This window comes from Falco punctatus, assembly GCF_963210335.1.
Source record: "Falco punctatus genome assembly, chromosome: 8".
Taxonomy (NCBI): domain Eukaryota; kingdom Metazoa; phylum Chordata; class Aves; order Falconiformes; family Falconidae; genus Falco; species Falco punctatus.
Window position 1 is genome coordinate 34,424,968 of NC_137588.1, and position 18,088 is coordinate 34,443,055.

Here is an 18,088-nt window from a genome sequence, read left to right on the forward strand (position 1 = left end):
AAAAGAAGGTTTTATTTTATCACAGGCTGTAGAACACAGTTTAAAAATACAATAAACAACACGTTCAATAGTATCAACAATATTTAATATAACTCAATCCATAATCCTTTATTTTTATCATCCTGGGTTCTGAAAGTAGTGATACCTTCATGCACAGAATATTATGCACACTATGAATGACTGGTAGTGTTCTTAGATGAGTAAATTCATGGAGGTTTTGAGTAGCAAGAGTAATGCATAGAACTAGCATAAGGATCTTCTTCCATTATGTACTTACCTGCTTTTAGCAACCACTTTAATTGACAATACTGGGTCTGTAATAACGTTGTTTGACAATTAGAAGAAGGATTTTTCAGGTAGGGTGGGGTCAAAGGCAGTTGCTTTGTGAATTCACAGAAAACAACAAATTCATCAAAAACTGCTTTAGGTTTTAACTAGCCTAACAGCCTTAACTGGAAAGATGTTTTCTGCCAAACACAAGAAACTGGTCATCTTGGCAACAGCACTGTTCTGGCTTTACCCAGTAGCAAAGCTTTTGGCCCTGACGGCAGACAGAAACCAGTCCAAAGGAGAAGCAAAGGGCATCTCAGGAACTGTATGGTCATTGGAGTAGCTGGGGGAAAGGGAGTGGCAGGGAACTAAATTGAGCCTCCCCTCTCACTCCTAAACTACTAACACTAACTACTACTACTAACTCCTAAACAAATAACACTAGAGCTGGTCTGAGGATGAAAAATACCAATCATACTTTTCTCCCCTTTTATTCTTCTTTTTGAAACACACTTATCCTTGTCATGCCCATTTTGTTCTTTAGAGTCCACAACAAAGCAACAATTCAATTCAATCATAGAGCTTCCTACAAATTAAAATCAGTTCCAGTTATTACTGAACACCAAAGTTGATTAATATAATTGAACCATTTCCCATGCAAAGTTATTGTGAATTTACATACACAATGACCAGGCGTCCAAACTCCTACTTCCCATAAAGCACTCCTTAACAATACTCTGTTTGCACAAAGCCCATTGTTACACCCTTGATCATAACACCTGGAGCAACACAAAAATCCAAGTATAACGACACAAAACAGATGGTCACTACTGCGTTACTTGTACATTTCTTGCAAACAGAAAGAATGTGAACAGCTCATATGATCAAGAGAAAAGGAGTCCAGTTAGTTGAAAAAGAAAGTTGGAATTTGTTTTCTTTTTTACATTAAAACTATATAATTATTTCAGAATCTGCATACCATTTATAAATCATTTAATAAAGTAGACCATTAAATACAACTTGCAGACATCAGAAAATGACTAAGAGCTGTACAAGTATATTGAAATATTTAAGAATCCATTCCAGATGGGGAGTCAGAACCAGTTCTCAAATGCTCAAGCTCAGATGTTAAAAGAAAAATTTTATTTTCTGAATTGATCTTTTTGTGAATCTATAAACAAGATCCAGATCTCAAAAATAATTCTTCGTCACTGCTTCCAACTGAGACAGTAACACAAACAGAGAATTTCAGTGGGTTTCTACTAGATAAAGATTTAAAATTAGAAAGCCACTTCAAAAATTAATGAAACAGACATGATTCAGCACTACAAGGAAAAGTGGGACACTGGCCAATTTCAAGAGTTTGAAATCTTAACTGATTCTTTCTCAGTGCCTGCATAATGATATCATTCAATATCCAAAATTATTCCCTAATTTCAAATTACATGAGAGATTACACACTTACCATTAATCCATTTGGCTTCTGGATTATGAACTACGAACTCTTTTCTGAAGAGATCTTCCAAGGACAATCTGGTTTCTGATGAATTTGCAAGTTCATCTAAAATAAACGTAACAAGACCATTTTAGATAGTTATTAAATACAATCTATTCAGTGTCATTCATAAAACAATGGAATTACAGACCCAGAATACATAGTTCAAAGGTCCTGTCAAAATCAATAACAATACCTTGCTTTTTTTTTTTTTTTTTTTTTTCTACAAGAAAACGTTTCCTTCTTCTTTAGTAAAGCTTTGGAAAACAAAGCATTGGTACCTTATATACAGGACACCTGAAGGATGTAGTGCTTGGCTATTTCCTATACTGGAACTGTAGTGGCAGAGCTCCTGCTTCCCCAGCCCTACACCACAAGAAAAGTCTACAAACCAATACAAAAAATTTCCTGAAAGCCAAAGGATGTAGGCCACATTGACCACCTATACAGACAAAAACTAAGTAAAATACTTTGGTAAACAAATTTGGAACCAATTCCACCTACTCCAAAAACTAAAATGTGGAGAAAAAAAATATTTCTATATGCACATTTTATAGTCTGTGGTTGCTCTATAGCGATAAGCACAGCGTAACATTTGGCTAACAGCCTTGTTTTTTTTTTTCACAAACGTGACAGAACCCGGGAATATTGTGCTTCTGAACATTAGCCAACGTTGACTTTCAAAGCAAAAAAATAAGTTGCCAGCTCCAAAAATAATCTCCATGCTTCAGAAAAGGAAAAAGAAGCTCTGCTAAATTCTACTTCTCTTGACACCAAAACATGAAATCAGAAGGACTATTAAAGCAAAAGTTTTGCTGTCAAAACAATTTCCAATGAATAGTCACTGAGAGCGGCTATACACTTCACCTAACTGCTTTAGGCTATTTAAAAAGCCGCTGCCGAAACTGCATTATGTTGCCTGTGCACTAGCAAAAATATGCACCTATGCACTTCCTACACAATCAACAAGACAGATGTCCAATCAAGTCTTTTAATAACTTTATTATTATTGGATACATTTGCCATAGACTACTGCAGTATTTCTGTGCTCTATGAGCTTTTCCTTCCAACATGTCAGGCATCTACCTTCTCTACAAGCAGACTTTTTGTTAGTCAGATTTTGTCCTCATAGATTGCTGATACTAAACAGTGTTGATGATGACAGACTCTTTTAGAAAAGGAGTAACTAGAATCACAGCAGTCAAGGAGCAATCCTGTTATCCTTACGTCAACCCAATATGTTAGCAGCACATTTTAACACATAAACGTGCTTTGTAAAGGCTGTATTACGTAATACGTTTCAGATTAAAATATGACCCCTTCACAGTGAATAAAATCAATCATAGTTTTGTTATTGGTCTTTAGTCAGGCAAATTTCTCAATTAGAGGCCCAGCTGAAAGCTTACTGGAATCAACAACTATATGATTTTTTTGCCTTTCAATGTCAGCGCTGCCTGCTGCAGCCACTTCAGCTAGTATTTATACTATGCATCCTTGCTGTATCAAAAAGAAACTCTTTTTTAATGCACATCATAAGTTTCTGATAGACACAAGGCCATCACAGTTGCTCACTCCATGGCACTGCTGCACAATGCACGCACCTTCCTCCCAGGTCTCAGCAGGGCACCAGTAAGCACTTAGTCACTGTAATCAACTCTTCTTGCACTTCATGTCTCATAAGACTAAGCATGCAGAGTTGTTCAAATCCACTCTCATAAGACAAATGTTATAATCCTTAAATAAGCTTTTTGCCCTCTTCCTACCATCCAGGAATCAAAGTAGTCTGTTTGGGGGTGGGGGGTGTCAGTCTCCAAGTCCAGCATGGGACACAATATTCCACTTGCAGTCTTACTAGAGCTTTAGAGCATAGTAACATTATCTTTCCTGATTTATACCTAATCCCTCTGTTTACTCATCATGGGACCTTGTTAGCTCTTGCTCCTGACACACAGAGTTTTTATCTTCAAAGCAAGCACAAGTTGTTATATATGCTATAGTCAGCTCCACAAATGCATACCCCATCTTAAAAAAGCTACTTCTAATTTAACAGCATCAAATACTGTGTTCTTCATATAACTATTTTCCCCTTTCTCCATAACCTTGCTGACTACCTACCCTCAACAAGCTGTTTTCCACCACCAATTTTGATTCAACACGCCCTGGTCCTGATGCTCTTTGTGATCCCAAAAGGATTCCCCTTCCAACCTTTCTCGAGTTTGTATCTATTTATTGTGACCCTTTATATCCTGCCAGTTTGTGAACTATCAATCAAGCTCACACAAGCTGTTATGTTGCCAAGAGCTGTCTTACCTAAGACAGTTTAGTTTTCACAGATTTTATTTGTTATTAACTGTTTTAATAAAAAAAAAATCTCTAAAAAAATACATCAACTGCGTAAGAAAAGCTATTAGAGAAGAAAGGTACACCAGCTCTTCTCTCTGTCTTCTAATTAACATGCCTGCCAAGTAACCTTGATACAAATTGGATTTTAAAGTAACTTTTCAAATTGCTGTTAATATTGCTAAACTGAAAGAAACTGGCATTTTAAAGACTCTTCACTAGATGTTTGAAAAGTAATTTTTTTTCTAACGCTGAAGTCATTACCAAAATAGAGCCTTGTTTGTAATCCTGGATACTAGCTTTCCACTATCAGTATTGTAGGAGGAGAAGACCAGGTCTGAGACCATCGAAGGAACCTGAAGGTTCCCTAAGTCCATGGGACCTGGTGAGATGCACCTGTGGTTCCCAAGGGAACTGGCGGAGGAAGTGGCTAAGCCACTATCTATTGTATCTGAGAAGTTGTGGCAGTCCAGTGAAGTTCCCACTGACTGGAAAAGGCAAAACAGAACCCCCGTTTTTAAAAAAGGGAAAAAAAGGAAGACCCAAGCAGTTATGGGCTGGTCAGTCACCAATGTGCCTGGCAAGATCATGGAGCCGATCCTCCTGGCAACTGTGGTAAGGCACGTGGAAAGTAAGGAGATTATTGGCGGCAGTCAGTACAGCTTCGCTAAGGGCAACCCGTGCCTGACAAATTTGGTGGCCTTCTATGATGGGCTTACAGAATTGGTATATAAGTGAAGAGTGACTTGACGTCACCGTCCTGGACTTGTGCAAAGCATTTGACACTGTCCTGTGCGACATCCCTGTGTCTAAGCTGCAGAGGCATGGATTTGAGGGACGGACCACTTGGTGGATAAGGAATTGGCTGGATGGTTGCACTGCACTCAAAGAGCTGCAGTCAACGGCTCAGTGTCCAAGTGGAGAGCCGTGACGAGTGGTGTTCCTCGGGGATCAGCATTGAGACCTTCGCTGCTTAACATCTTTATCGGCAACATGGCCAGTGGGATCAAGTGCGCCCTCGGCAAGTTTGCCGCTGGCACCAAGCTGTGTGGTGCAGGAGACGCATTGGCAGGAAGGGGTGCCATCCAGAGGGACCTTGACAAGCTTGAGAGGTGGGCCCAAGCGACCTCATGAAGTTCACCAAGGCCAAGTTCAAGGTCCTGCACCCGGTTCGGGGCAATCCCAAGCACAAACACAGGCTGGGAAGAGGATGGGTAGGAGAGCAGCCCTGATGAGAAGGACCTGGGGGGACAAGAAGCTCAACATAGCCTGGTAATGCGCATCTGCAGCTCAGAAAATGAACGGTATCCCAGGCAGCATCAAAAGAAGTGTGGCCAGCAGGTCAAGTGAGGTGATTGTCCCCCTCTACTCCGCTCTCATGAGACCCCACCTGGAGTACTGCGTTGAGGTCTGGGACCCCTGAGATAAGAAGGACATGGACCAGTTGGATTGAGTCCAGAGGAGGCCACGAAGATGATCAGGGGGCTGGAGCACCTCTCCTGTGAAGACAGACCGAGAGAGTTGGGGTTGTTCAGCCTGGAGAGGGAAGGCCTTATAGTAGCCTTCCAGTACCTAAAGGAGACCTATAAGAAAGCTGGAGAGGGACTTTTTACAAAGGTATGTAGTGGTAAGACAAGGGGCAATGGTTTTAAACTGAGAAAGGGTAATTTAGACTAGATATAAGGCAAAAATTCTTTACTTTGAGGGTGGTGAGGCACTAGCACAGGTTGCCCAGAGAGGCTGTGGATGCTCCATCCCTGGAAGTGTTCAAGGCTTTTAGCAATGAGGTCTAGTGAAAGGTGCCCCTACCCATGGCAGGGGGGTTGGAACTAGATGATCTTTAAGGTTCCTTCCAACATAAATGATTCTATGAAGTACTTGTTTTATTTTAAAGGTGCTGCAATTTTCCAATTTATGTTTATTACCATGTTACCAAACAGCCTACTATCATTCATTTTCATTTACAACTTTATTTACTTATTACTTGAAGGAGTAGTATTTCCAATGTCTTCATACCATTTCACATGGATTTCTGTATTTCGATCTGAAATAATACATATTTTCTATAGAAAATTAATACCGATTAAAGAAGATACAATATCAAATGTTAAAAACTAAATGGCTACCTTTTAAGTATACAACAAACTACAGTTCAACAACTGGTGTGTATTTACTGAAAATGACAAACCTGCTTGTGCTTACTAAACTAGAACACTGCAAAAGTAGAAATTAATAGCCTTGTTATTGTGCATGAGTTTATACGATATTATTTTTGCAGATTAAAAGCAGTCTAAACACCTTATAAAATTTACCTTTATACTTGGCAAATAATAAACTACACTACATCATTATCAGTTTTAACTCAAATGCCTTACTGTCACTTCTGAATTAAGTTTTAACACTAGAAATTAGCATAAAGCCATGATGTTAAATGCCATCTGAAAAGTGGAAAACCACCACTAGTAAACTGTATGCAATCTAACAGGTATATCATTATATCAGGGAATTAGCACAGTTTGTATTATATTTGCATGAAAAAGGAAAAACAATATGCCAGCAAGTAGTCAGATATCCAAATTTTTTTGCTGATTTACAGCAGTTACAGGGAGCCTATACTTGAACCTTCTAGTAATGAATCTCCACTTCAGTAAAAAACTATTTTTAATTTGCTTTCTATTCATTTAAAAGTAGCATGAGAGAAGGTGTGGAGGGGTCGGTCCCAATCCTGTTCTAAACAGAATATTTATCTATTGGACGTAATCCAAACGGATTCTCTTCCTAGAGCTTTACTGTACTCAATTTTAAAAAAAGCATTTTCTCTCAGTTTGGCTGACCTAAATGTTCCTTAAAGGAACGTTTCTGCAAGCTGTTGTTCTTCTCCACCCACCCCCCCATGAAGAGATGGCAAAGGAAACTCCGAGTTTGCTTTGAGTTTATGATTAGAGTCACATGCCACTTTGCTCAGCAGTAATTACCCTGTATCAGCATGCACTGTTTAAATGCTAACATCACTATCTCAGTTAAGGAGTCCCACATAAAATATTTGAGTCTGTCACACCTTCAGAAACTGTTAAGTTAATATGAAGGTAGAGCTAATGTCATCGCCAGAATGAAAAACAGCCTTAAGTGTTGTGGCAAAACACCTGAACAAGGGTGACAATGACTGTACAAATCTTACACTGTTCTTAAATGCTTTTTCATACAAAAGCTTTCAGCTGTTAATACTTCCAGTGTTTCTCAGTTTTGAAATACAGATCAACAGTAGTTGATGAGATAGGTCTTCAGATAACTCCTACAATGCGGAACATACTGTTATGATGCAAAGCACAAAAACATGCTGATTTAAAGGCAGGAGTGAGGCACTAATGCCAGAACATCTACCTATGAGCATTTCAGGATGTGCAGATATGTAAAAAAAAACTTCAAAAACATGAAATAAAATAAAAACAAAACAAGATACCTGTTTTATATTTGTACTAACTTACAAACCAAATGATGGCATCTCATAAACAGCTCTTTCTGTCTCTGCCCTGGCCATTAATTCCCAATATAAAGTAAATTATGAATATAGGATTACTCCCAAGGTATTTTCTTCTTTGGCTGTCTCTTAAACACTTCTCTAGAAGTCTTCTCCAAATACCACACAAAAGTCACTAGATTCATAATTAAATTGTCCCCAAGGACAGACAGGTTTCTATTCTGAAACTCCAAAGTTTTTCCACATTCCAGTCCCTTACTCTAACACCAGTAACCTCATTCTTTGGTGTCTTCGTGTACTTTATCATTGCAATTATCTAATTGTGAAGAAAACTAGCAGGGATACTTGCTTCCAAGCCTTCTACTCCCAGATGCAGAGCAGTGTAGCAATTTGTATTCACTGGGTGCAACGGACATTTTTTTTTAATTTTTTTTTTTTTTTTTTTATATACTCCTTAGTCCACAGAGGTTCACAGAGAGTTGTTGAGCCCCAACAACTGGTTACAGGGCTGGGAGTCCATTCAGACTCTACCACTAATCTCTTACGCTACTGATGGTCACACTACATTACATATGGTCTTCCATCTTTCCAACTCTTTGTTGAGAACACCAATATATTTATACAGTCTCTGAGTATTAGCATAGATGAAATGCAACATATAGGGAACCAAAATATTACTAATATTGTTGGTACAATTTATTAAAACCACAACTGTCTTTGCAACACAGATATTTATTTTAACAGAAGCTAAGTTATTAGTAGGTCAAAATACATCTCTTCTTTCAAGACAGTTCCTGCTTAGTGTTGTATATTGAAGTTGTATTTCATGTAACAAAAAACACCAAGAAATAATATAAAGAATTTCCATTTAGTTTTAATACTGCTTGTATCTTTAGAGGAAGCTAAAGCCTCTTTGAAGCCTTTTGCATGTAACTTCCACAGATGTTCTAAAAGTTTGTTACCATACAGAAGCATTGATTCCGCCTATTAAAAAAGGGCATGAAAGCTGTTGCTCAAAGTTCAAGTGAAGTCAAATGACAACTGTTAAAGTGTACAGAGACCTAAGAGTTTCTTACATTGTGGACAAGCCAATGTATAAGTACTTATAGGCAAAAGAGATAATTTCTGTTGGATTTGGCGTATCAGTAAATACACTTCTGCCTCCACAAAACTTTAAACAAAACAGTCAGGCTTCTGAGCAACTATCATCTGAAATTATTATCATCGCCATAAAAAGAAGCAGCATGATATACAGTGTTTAGGGGAATTTACATGAAATCTAAAAGGCACCCATCAGTACAGGCAGAACTAAAAAGGGAAAGAAGTCTCAAATGCTCAAAATAGCATTAGAAATTAAAAGCAATGCACTCTGAACTATCCCAAGTATTTCAAGGACAAAATTCTCACTATTGCACAAAACATCTTAATTCAGATCTATTATATTTTATGAAAAGAATTGGCAAAACCAAGTATTTATAATAACAGATTGGTAGCAGCTCAGAACTGAGCACCTTGCAGCAGCCAAAACTGTCTCCCAAGTTTTTCCTCCCTCTGAATGCTAGACATCCCAGTGATCTTACATATACTGAGGACCAGATAACTTCAGGTATAGTGCTTAGTACCAGCACAGTATCAAAATATTTACTTTCAAAAACATATTAATTAATCATAAAGGGAGAATAGCACTAATTAGGATCAAAACCAGGAAAGTAGCTGTCCTATAATGTACCTCCAAAGCTTTCTTTGGTAAGCATTTGCAACCTGCAAGAAATCCCAGTTTTACAGACCTAGATCATTTTGGGAAAAAGGTTTTTATTTATATCAAGCTCTACAGTCTCTATGGGATATCTTGGAGCATCTGACAGAACTAGTTTTTCACTCGCATGACCTGAACTGAAATGTAGGTCCCAGCTTACATCAAGTTTTCAAGCAAACTCTCTGGATTTTTAAAACAGCCTCAGAGACATTGTAATTCACTGAGCTTTTTTTAATTTAAAAAAAAAAAAATTAACATTTCCCTTAGTTGTTTATTCTTTTTTTCCACGAGTGCCTTCAAAGACTACAATTTATCATCATGAATAATTCTATATAGATATGAGTCAGAACCGATGTTTATTATTGTGGATTCCAGCGTAACACCTTTGAGATTTTACAAGCTTTAAAAAAAGGTACCTCTCCTTGAAAAGAAAAAGTCTTCTGTCTTAAAGCGTACCAGGATACACCACAATTTGCCCTCAACATCTGTTTTTTATTATTCCTTGAAGAAAGTGCTGTACACTGAGATTACAGCAGCACAACTTTGCTTTTATTTTTCTCAAAATGTTCTAAGTGGAAATAAGCAAACAATCATTTCTTTATCATTCCTTGGACAGCACCATGCATATGCAGTAGATATTTATACAAAACAGAGGAAGCAGAATAATCCATAGTATTCCTATATACTCTCCCCAGCTGTCTCACTCCTTTTGACAAGTAAAGCTTTTTGATCCTTTTCCATTCAGTTTCACCACCCTCCTTTCAAGCAGCAGCAGTCTACTGTACTTGCTCATGCACAGACCCACCCAGCTTCCCTTGATTTCATCCAGCAGCTAAATTGTCTGGAACCATTATTTAACTAAGTAGTACTTCATTAACCTTTTGGTTTACACAAACTGGGCACTTGCATGGCAGAATATTTGCAGACCAATGCTTACTATCTAGGCTTGCCACCCAAGTTAGGTACTTTACATTAAAATTTTAAACGTGACCAAAAGATATCAAAGATATTTTTTATTTAAAACTTGTGCAGTGCTTCCTGCTCTTAGGTTTCTAGACATAGTTAAACAGTTGCTGTCCCAGCAATAAAAAGAAAATCTTTAGAAAAATAACCCAGACCAAATTAGACAACACCTAAGCATAATTATTTTGTATGTTTGACTGCTTGTCTATTGCTTGCCCTCACCCTTGGGTTTTTTCCTCTGTAACTGAACCATTCTCCTCTTTGTTTTTGAGAGAAAGAAAAAGGGATAAGCTTGTGCATGTACATATGAAAGATGCGCACTTCTGATTCAGTGAGAAGTTTCATTCTCAGTATTAGTTTTCATGACATACAGCCTTCTCTTAGCTCATCTGTGAAAACCAAGACACAAATGACAAAATATTAAAGTCAGCTCACACCCGCTGAGGCTAATGAGGATTGCTTGTAGCCATCTCAAGGCTGACACAATCCCAAGGCCCTATTGCCAAAGCAAAATGCTTCTACTCCACAAGGGTTCTGGTAACTCCCGAGTCCCTACAGGCACCAAATTTATATTAGCCAGAAGTTAAAAATGCTGAAGAGCAAGAGATACTTTAACATTTATATGTAATTTTAACAACTGCATTATGAATCATTATGAATCACACCTTCAGTAAGATAAAATAAAGAAGTAGGTTACCTGGGGTTAAAAGAATGACAGACATAGTGATGAGTGAACAAACAACTAGAATCACCAGCAGCGCAATAGCAATTCCCTTCCAGTTCCTCTGCGGAGGGCTGTTACTTCCAAGTTCCTACAGGAATGGAAAAAAATAAAATAAAAGGAAAAAGACCATGTTTCATAATCATATATTTCTAGAACTATTAGCGATAGGAAAATTGCTTTAAGCATACTCATAATCACAGCATGGGAGGTGATCATGATCCCTCCCCTCTCAACAGTACACAGAGTCATCCAAAGGTGTGTAACTCACGGTTTTTTAATAGATATCTCTCTTTTTTAAAATATATATATATGTAATTTTATACCCTTAAGAGACAATCAAATGAGCTTATACAAGCTGTCCAAAATATGACTGGTGTTAAAATGCGCTGAACATAAACTTCGGGACAATATCAACTGGCAGTTTATAAGATAATTACAGAAATGAAATTTAGCAATTTACGGTAATTCTACCTAACGTGGTATGGACCATAAAGGTTTAAATACACATCCTTTTTAATGTACACTATTAAACTTATTTGTAATAGAAAACATTTACAAAACTGCCTGAGGCTCCAAGTGTTCCATCTGAAGCTACACAGCTCTTCTTCTCTATACAGCAGTTAACTGTAAACTGCTCCCCTATTACTTATAAAAAAGCAACAGTGGCTTGTAACAAATGTTAAATGAATGCTTCTGTAACTAGTTGTACACTTAAACCTAAGTTCTCTGTGGTTATATGCTTATTGTTACATGCCTATTAACTCCAGCAGGCAGGCGCCATTTAGGTTTGTCAGTAGCAGCAATGCATTGCCTGTGTTTTTGGCACAGTTTGAGACACGTAAACGTCTACCAACAGAATTACAAAAATAGTACAACTGTTTCATACAATCCTAACTCTCACAGAAAGCAGTATTTTTTCTATCTATGGCTGGCAATCATAAATGTTTCTCTGCCACAGTTACCCATGTCTATACTATCTCAAAATTAAATCTCTGTGAAAAGGCTCTCTGTGAAAAGAAACCTGAGAGGGACTTCTCAGAAGATCTCACTTCAGCCTACCTACAAAGCTGCGTTATGTTGCACAAGAGCCCCACAATCTACACATGCTTCCACAAAGCTCCAACTAAATTCCAGGTGGGGTAAAAACCCACAGGCTTTAGCCCACACTTGTCCTTGAAGACACCACCACATAAAAGCCTCTCTCCCTCCTCAGGACCTGCCGCCATAATGTACAGCAGCAGAGCCCTGCAAGGCTGCCTCTCCACTGAATGCATAGGGAGCAACTGCCACGAAAGATGAGACTACTTGGAGTCTCCTATTTAATCTGTTATCCTGGGTTTGTTAATCTTGCAAAGTACACAGCAAGGATATTCTTTCATCTTTCCCCTTTCTTCTGGATAAAAGGGCAGAGAAACTGGGGCAGCTCTGCCACCTCACCCATCTTGTGCTATGGGGGGGACTAAGGTGCAGGAAGGCACCTCCTCCTACATTTTATAAGCTTCCAAAGGCACATTAATACCTTTTCACATAAGGATTATTTCATTTTGGTTGTCAATTATAAATGAGTGTAAAATGGAGATTTCTTAACAACAGAAAATGACAATTTCCTTATGCCTTCCTGGCACGTGTATGCCACCTCAGCCCCACATATCACCCAGAACAGCATCTCTAACAGTGTGTTGGGGTTTTTTAACCTCTCAACTGCTCATTTCTACACAGTTTCCCTCCCTAGTCCTCTTTTCCAGGAAACATAAGGGGAATTCCCCTCTGCAGACCCTAAGCAATCCCACAGGGGAAGTCTCACAGCAGCCCTCAGCCCGCCACAGCTCTAACATGGCTGCTGCCTGCCAGCCCCCATGTTCCTGCCTGGCCTGGGCCTGGCTGAACTAGCTCATTTTTCAGATTTCTAGCCTCACCAGAGGAAATGTAGCTAGCCTGTCTACTCAGTCTGAATCCTAGGCCACAGCTGGTCTTCACAGGATCAGCCCCCTCACCTGACAGATGTTAAGCCTTCCCCTCCCCGCAGCTGAAGCCAACTGAAGCCTAGTGGTAAATGGCCACCAGCCAGCCTGGGCTGCTCTCAGTCCTTCCCTCCTGGTGGCTGTGTGATTAATTGTCCTTTTTTATTATTACAAAAACCTGCTCTTTGGTGTTGATGCTGATTGAATAGCAGATAACAGATGACATTCAACTACAGCACATAGAGGGAAATTATTGAGGACAGTTGCAACCCTGCATTAGCAGGCAGTCCCTCTCAGACTTAACTCCGCAGCTTTCCTGGGGATCAACATGCAGCAGAAGCCTGATTACAACAACCAACAATGCATCTTTGGTGCCCATATTTGTTTTACTGAAGTTCAGGATTCCCCTCTTCTGCAAGGCAGGGGGAAAACAATGGTGTAAGCAGGAACTCCTAGCATCCCCCTCCTTTCCCCATCCTGTTGCTCCTATTTCCCAAGCCCTTGCAAACCTACCTGCTACCCTCGTTTTCCTCATCTCTTTCTGATTCATTCCCACCTCGTTAAACACTAATTACCACAGCAACTTCCTGACTAGCCTTAAAGATGGTTGGTCTTCAAGGCCTGTATGATGGCTTCACAAGCCCCTCTGGTGGGCCCTGGCCATGCTGACATTGCAAGGTTGCCTAGCCTTTTCACAGAAATACAAAACTTTTACATCCTGCTTGTAAGCTCAGGTACAAGAATTATTTCAACGTTCATAGGACAGTCTAAAAAACAAAGTTATTCAAGACAGTATAAATCTTATTCATATGATGCTTAACAGAATCCAATTAGAACTAGCAGCTCATACAAGCAAGTGGCAGTGAGAAAACAGTAGTTACCCTCAGAGAATCATGAAATCCTGTTCCAAAGGATTGACTTAAAAAAACCCAGAAGCTGGACAACTTGATGAATGTACCAAGTCCTCATTATTCAGAAGGTTCCTCTCTGCAGACATGAATACTGTTCAGTTTCTAAAAATAAAGCTACATTTTAAATACTTCTACAAATTTTTGCAAGGAGAATATCAAACAGATGAATCTAGTATTAAGCATACAAAGCTTACTGGTACCCTCTGTGAAAAAGGGAGCTTGAGCTAGCTGAAACTCTTGGCAACTGGCATAAAAAGAAGGACTTATCTCTGACCAAGTAAAAATTAAGTACTTGATATTAGTATTCGGACAAAATTTAGGAATTGTTCCAAATTATATAGATTAGATGTTATTTAAATGTTATGATGATGTTTAGATACTGGGTGACCACAATCTGGTAACACATTTGTGAAGTTAATGTACACTAACAAAAAAGATTTGATGAAATGTTAGAAAAATTACTCTAATAGGTGAATTCATAGTACAACAAATATCAAGGACGTCTCCAGCCAACTTTATGTTATGCAATGCAACTCTTGGGACTATAACCTACAAAGTTTTAAAATACAATAAGCTGCTCTTTTTCAACAATATAATAATTTTAGCCTTGCACTACTTTTCAAAACAATCATAAGCAAAAGGCAGTTAAATAGATTTTTAGACCGTGTATCAGTGGCAAGACAGAAGCTCTTTTTGAGTATGACAAGAAGATAGACGTATTCAAGAGGAAACATCATAGAGAGCAATACAATGAGAAGCTTTTGACATCATACGGTTTCCCCATAACTAACTGCTAACTGGCATCTAACAACAATGAACACACAGATGGAGATTTAAGGATCTAATCTTCTAAATAGGCTCTTCCATTAATGTGGTTTGAAAAAATATCAACTTTTGAATATGATGGTCTATATATAATACTATCTATAATGTTATTATAGTATTTTACAGTCTAATGAATCAGAAAACGGCTGCTCAAAGCATAATACAATTGCAAGATTTCTCATTATTTAAAGTACCTTTTTCACAAACCATTTAATTGCATTGTAGCCAAAAACAATTCTTAAGTAACACATATTTCTGAATGCAGTTTGTGACTGAGTAATACCCTACTAAAACACAGTCACAAAGAGAAAAATCCATTCTACTGAATACACAAAAAACCTGTACGCCAATGTTATAGAACCTAATGCTTTTGGCCTGTTACTGCCAAATGCTAAAGACCACATTTTACCATGAGCTTTTAATCAGTGAACTCAACATATGCAACTGAAGGGAGATTCCAGCCTAAAAGCTAAACTTTCTGCTCTGTGATTGTTGCCATGTAATCTCTGTTGAAAAGACCCCTAAAAAGAAAAGGCATAATTTGCTGCCAGACTGGTTTTACAAAAACAGGTATTACATGGCATTACAGAGGCTGCAAATAGCATAATTAAGTGATCACAGCAGAATTTTGCAGTAGTAACCACAAGAAAGGCTTAAACAAAAATTTGTAGGACCTGGACGTGAAAGGGATGATAGGTTGAGGCTGTCACAGGCGAGCATGAGTCAATTTCAACCTTTCAGCATCCCTCTATGCTGGATCCCACTCCCCACTGTAAAACAAAATATTTCAGAAGGAAATGCTGAAAAGCTACGTCCAGCAAATACACAAAGCCAATATAATTCAAATATGCTGAAACATTTTTCTCTCTCCTTTTCTAGGCAGATTGCTAAATATATAGTCCCCCTCAAATACATTTTACTGTCTGATGATGAATTAATTCACTACAAGCATGACAATTTTTAAACACTAGCAGGACGTGGCTTTGAATTTCACAGTGTACAGCATGTAAACTTATCCAGCAGCTCCGAGGAGTCCTCTCATTTTGAACAAAATACAGACTGATATGGATGTTTCGTCTTGAAAAAAAAAATACAAAATTACTTCCATAATGGCTTGACACCTATATGTAACAAAAACATATAACCCAAGTTTCTATTACAATAGAAATAACAACATGAAACTAATTTCCATTAGATTTATTTCATATAGAAATATTTTTTATCCCTTGACACAGACATGCGAGTGCTTATAATTTAAGAGCGCTCCTTCCTCTTAAGTACTGTTGGGCATCTTGGTTTGGGAAAAAGAATTACTTAAAATTAATAGATCTAGTAGTTTGGGGGGAAAAAAAACCCACTCTCAAATATTTCCATGTTTTTACCTGCATAAACTTACAAGCTTTCCTGTAAGCAGCATAACCAGAGGAAAGAAAAAAAAACACCACACACACCAAACACCACAGCTTCTTTCCTAAAGCTTATCGAGTTGCACAATTTTATTGTTAATCAATGAGGATAAAAAGCCTTTAAGACATAATTTTTCTAGCAAGCGTGTACAGCTAAGGAGACAACAAAAGGTCAGAATATATTGCCATAACATCCTGCATTAAAAAGTCAGGCCTTTGAATTATCTTAGTAGTACTTTGCTGATTTCCTGGAAAAGTATTTCTGCAAACCACAATACAATTTCTACCATGGTAATAATGACAGAAGCAATAGAAGACTGCCTGGTGTAAGAAGGCACACTGAAGGGTACTGACTAAAGCCTTAGGACTGAAGAGTCCAAGCTTCTCCAGAAGAGGCAGGTCACTTAAAATGCAGCATCCCCTTTGGGAGAAGAAATGAAAAACTGACTTTTAGAGACAGGCTAACCCCAAGAGCTGGCATTTAACTAAACTACTTTTTCTCCTAGAACTACCTGCCCATGCTGTAATTAACCTAGCTGATAAATTGGGTCATGAGCAAAATACAGAAAATATGCATTTATCTATAAAAATTAAGAACAAGAATTCCACCAGTTTTAATTATTTCTGCTGTGTACAGCTCAAAGTGAAAGCAGATGTTCTGCCATTGTATCTGCAGTCTGGAGTGAACTTTACCAAGCTGACATGCTCAATGGTAGAATGCACAATGCAGAGGCACATTGGTGTTTAACCCTAGATTGCGGGTGTTTGAAAAAGAAAACCCATCAGCACTGAGCTGCAACAGTGTCTGGTGGTTGCCTTGTTTTCTGTTGAGGCACTAAGGGCAGACAAAGAATCTTACAGGAGTCACAGTCTATAGCAGATTCTGCCAGCATAGCATCTTCTGAAGCCTTGAATGAAATGCCTTTTTTTTTTTTAATTCCCCCCCCCCCCCCCCCAAAAAAAAAAAAAAAAACAAACCACCTGTTCCTGTACTGTCAACAGGACAAAGCCTACAGAGGGAAAGCTCTAAGAAGAATCACAGCATTCCCTTATTTTGGCAAGAACTTCGGGGCAAAGTGCATTAGTGTAATGTAATTTGTAATTTGCTTTGCAGTAGGAATGAGAATGAGTCTCACTCTGTAGCTTAGATGTAATCACAACAATATCACTTAATGACTCCTCCTGCATCTACTTAATTAAACTCTAACATTTGCATTCCCCAAACAAGAAGAAAAGGTGATAAACATAAAAAGACAAACAGTTTCATGTTGTATCTCAGGTGTTTTAAAACACAGACCCAGGATATTTGAAATAGAAAGATGGCAGTCTTTCCAAAGTTCTTTATATAACTGGTCCTGCAATTGATATTAAATACTACCTGCCTTGATTTTGCAGCGTACTATTTGGAGGAAAATTACCACAGCAAGCATTTAGAATTTGTGATTAAATGATTGCATCTATTCCTTCCCAGCTGTTTTTGAGTAACCCCACGGCCTAGACAGCAAGAGAGACTAAAAGACAGATCCACAAAGTGGCACAGGATAGTTATAATCCATTTGCATAAGTACCTATCATTTTCATCCCTCATGCTCCCTTTACAATTCACCATGTTATCAGATCCTATTGCTCCTGTTCTTGTCTGAATGATTATGGTCATACAATTACTTTCCCTGGTCAATATCTTTATTCATCGAAACGTTGGCACTTCTTTTCAGAGTCACCGTAAAATGCCACTTTCACAGGAATGCATGACTCTTCTTCAGCTCTGTGGATAACAGGCATTTTAAAAAGAGAGCAGCTTGTTAGCAATTACCCTGCTTAGAACAGGTGCGGGATTTGGATATGGGAACAATCTGTCTTCATATTTTATTTCTCTGGGCTGTGCTGCTAAGAGAAACCCCTCCCCTTGCAGAGCCAAACTGGAAAAAAACACAGCACAATCCAAAACAAATAAAACAA

At 38.3% G+C, this 18,088-nt stretch overlaps 1 protein-coding gene across 4 annotated transcripts in view; it reads right to left on the reverse strand.

The window, feature by feature from the left end:
* DPP10 (dipeptidyl peptidase like 10) overlaps positions 1 to 18,088 on the reverse strand; it is a 567,120-nt gene that overhangs the window by 225,588 nt on the left and 323,444 nt on the right. For all 4 annotated transcript variants that reach the window (XM_080399193.1, XM_080399192.1, XM_080399195.1 and 1 more), the window contains 2 exons: positions 11,000 to 11,114; positions 1,736 to 1,831 (listed from right to left, as the gene is read on the reverse strand). In XM_080399193.1, the coding sequence (XP_080255319.1) occupies positions 1,736 to 1,831; positions 11,000 to 11,114 (211 nt within the window). The remainder of the gene's footprint in view (positions 1 to 1,735; positions 1,832 to 10,999; positions 11,115 to 18,088) is intronic.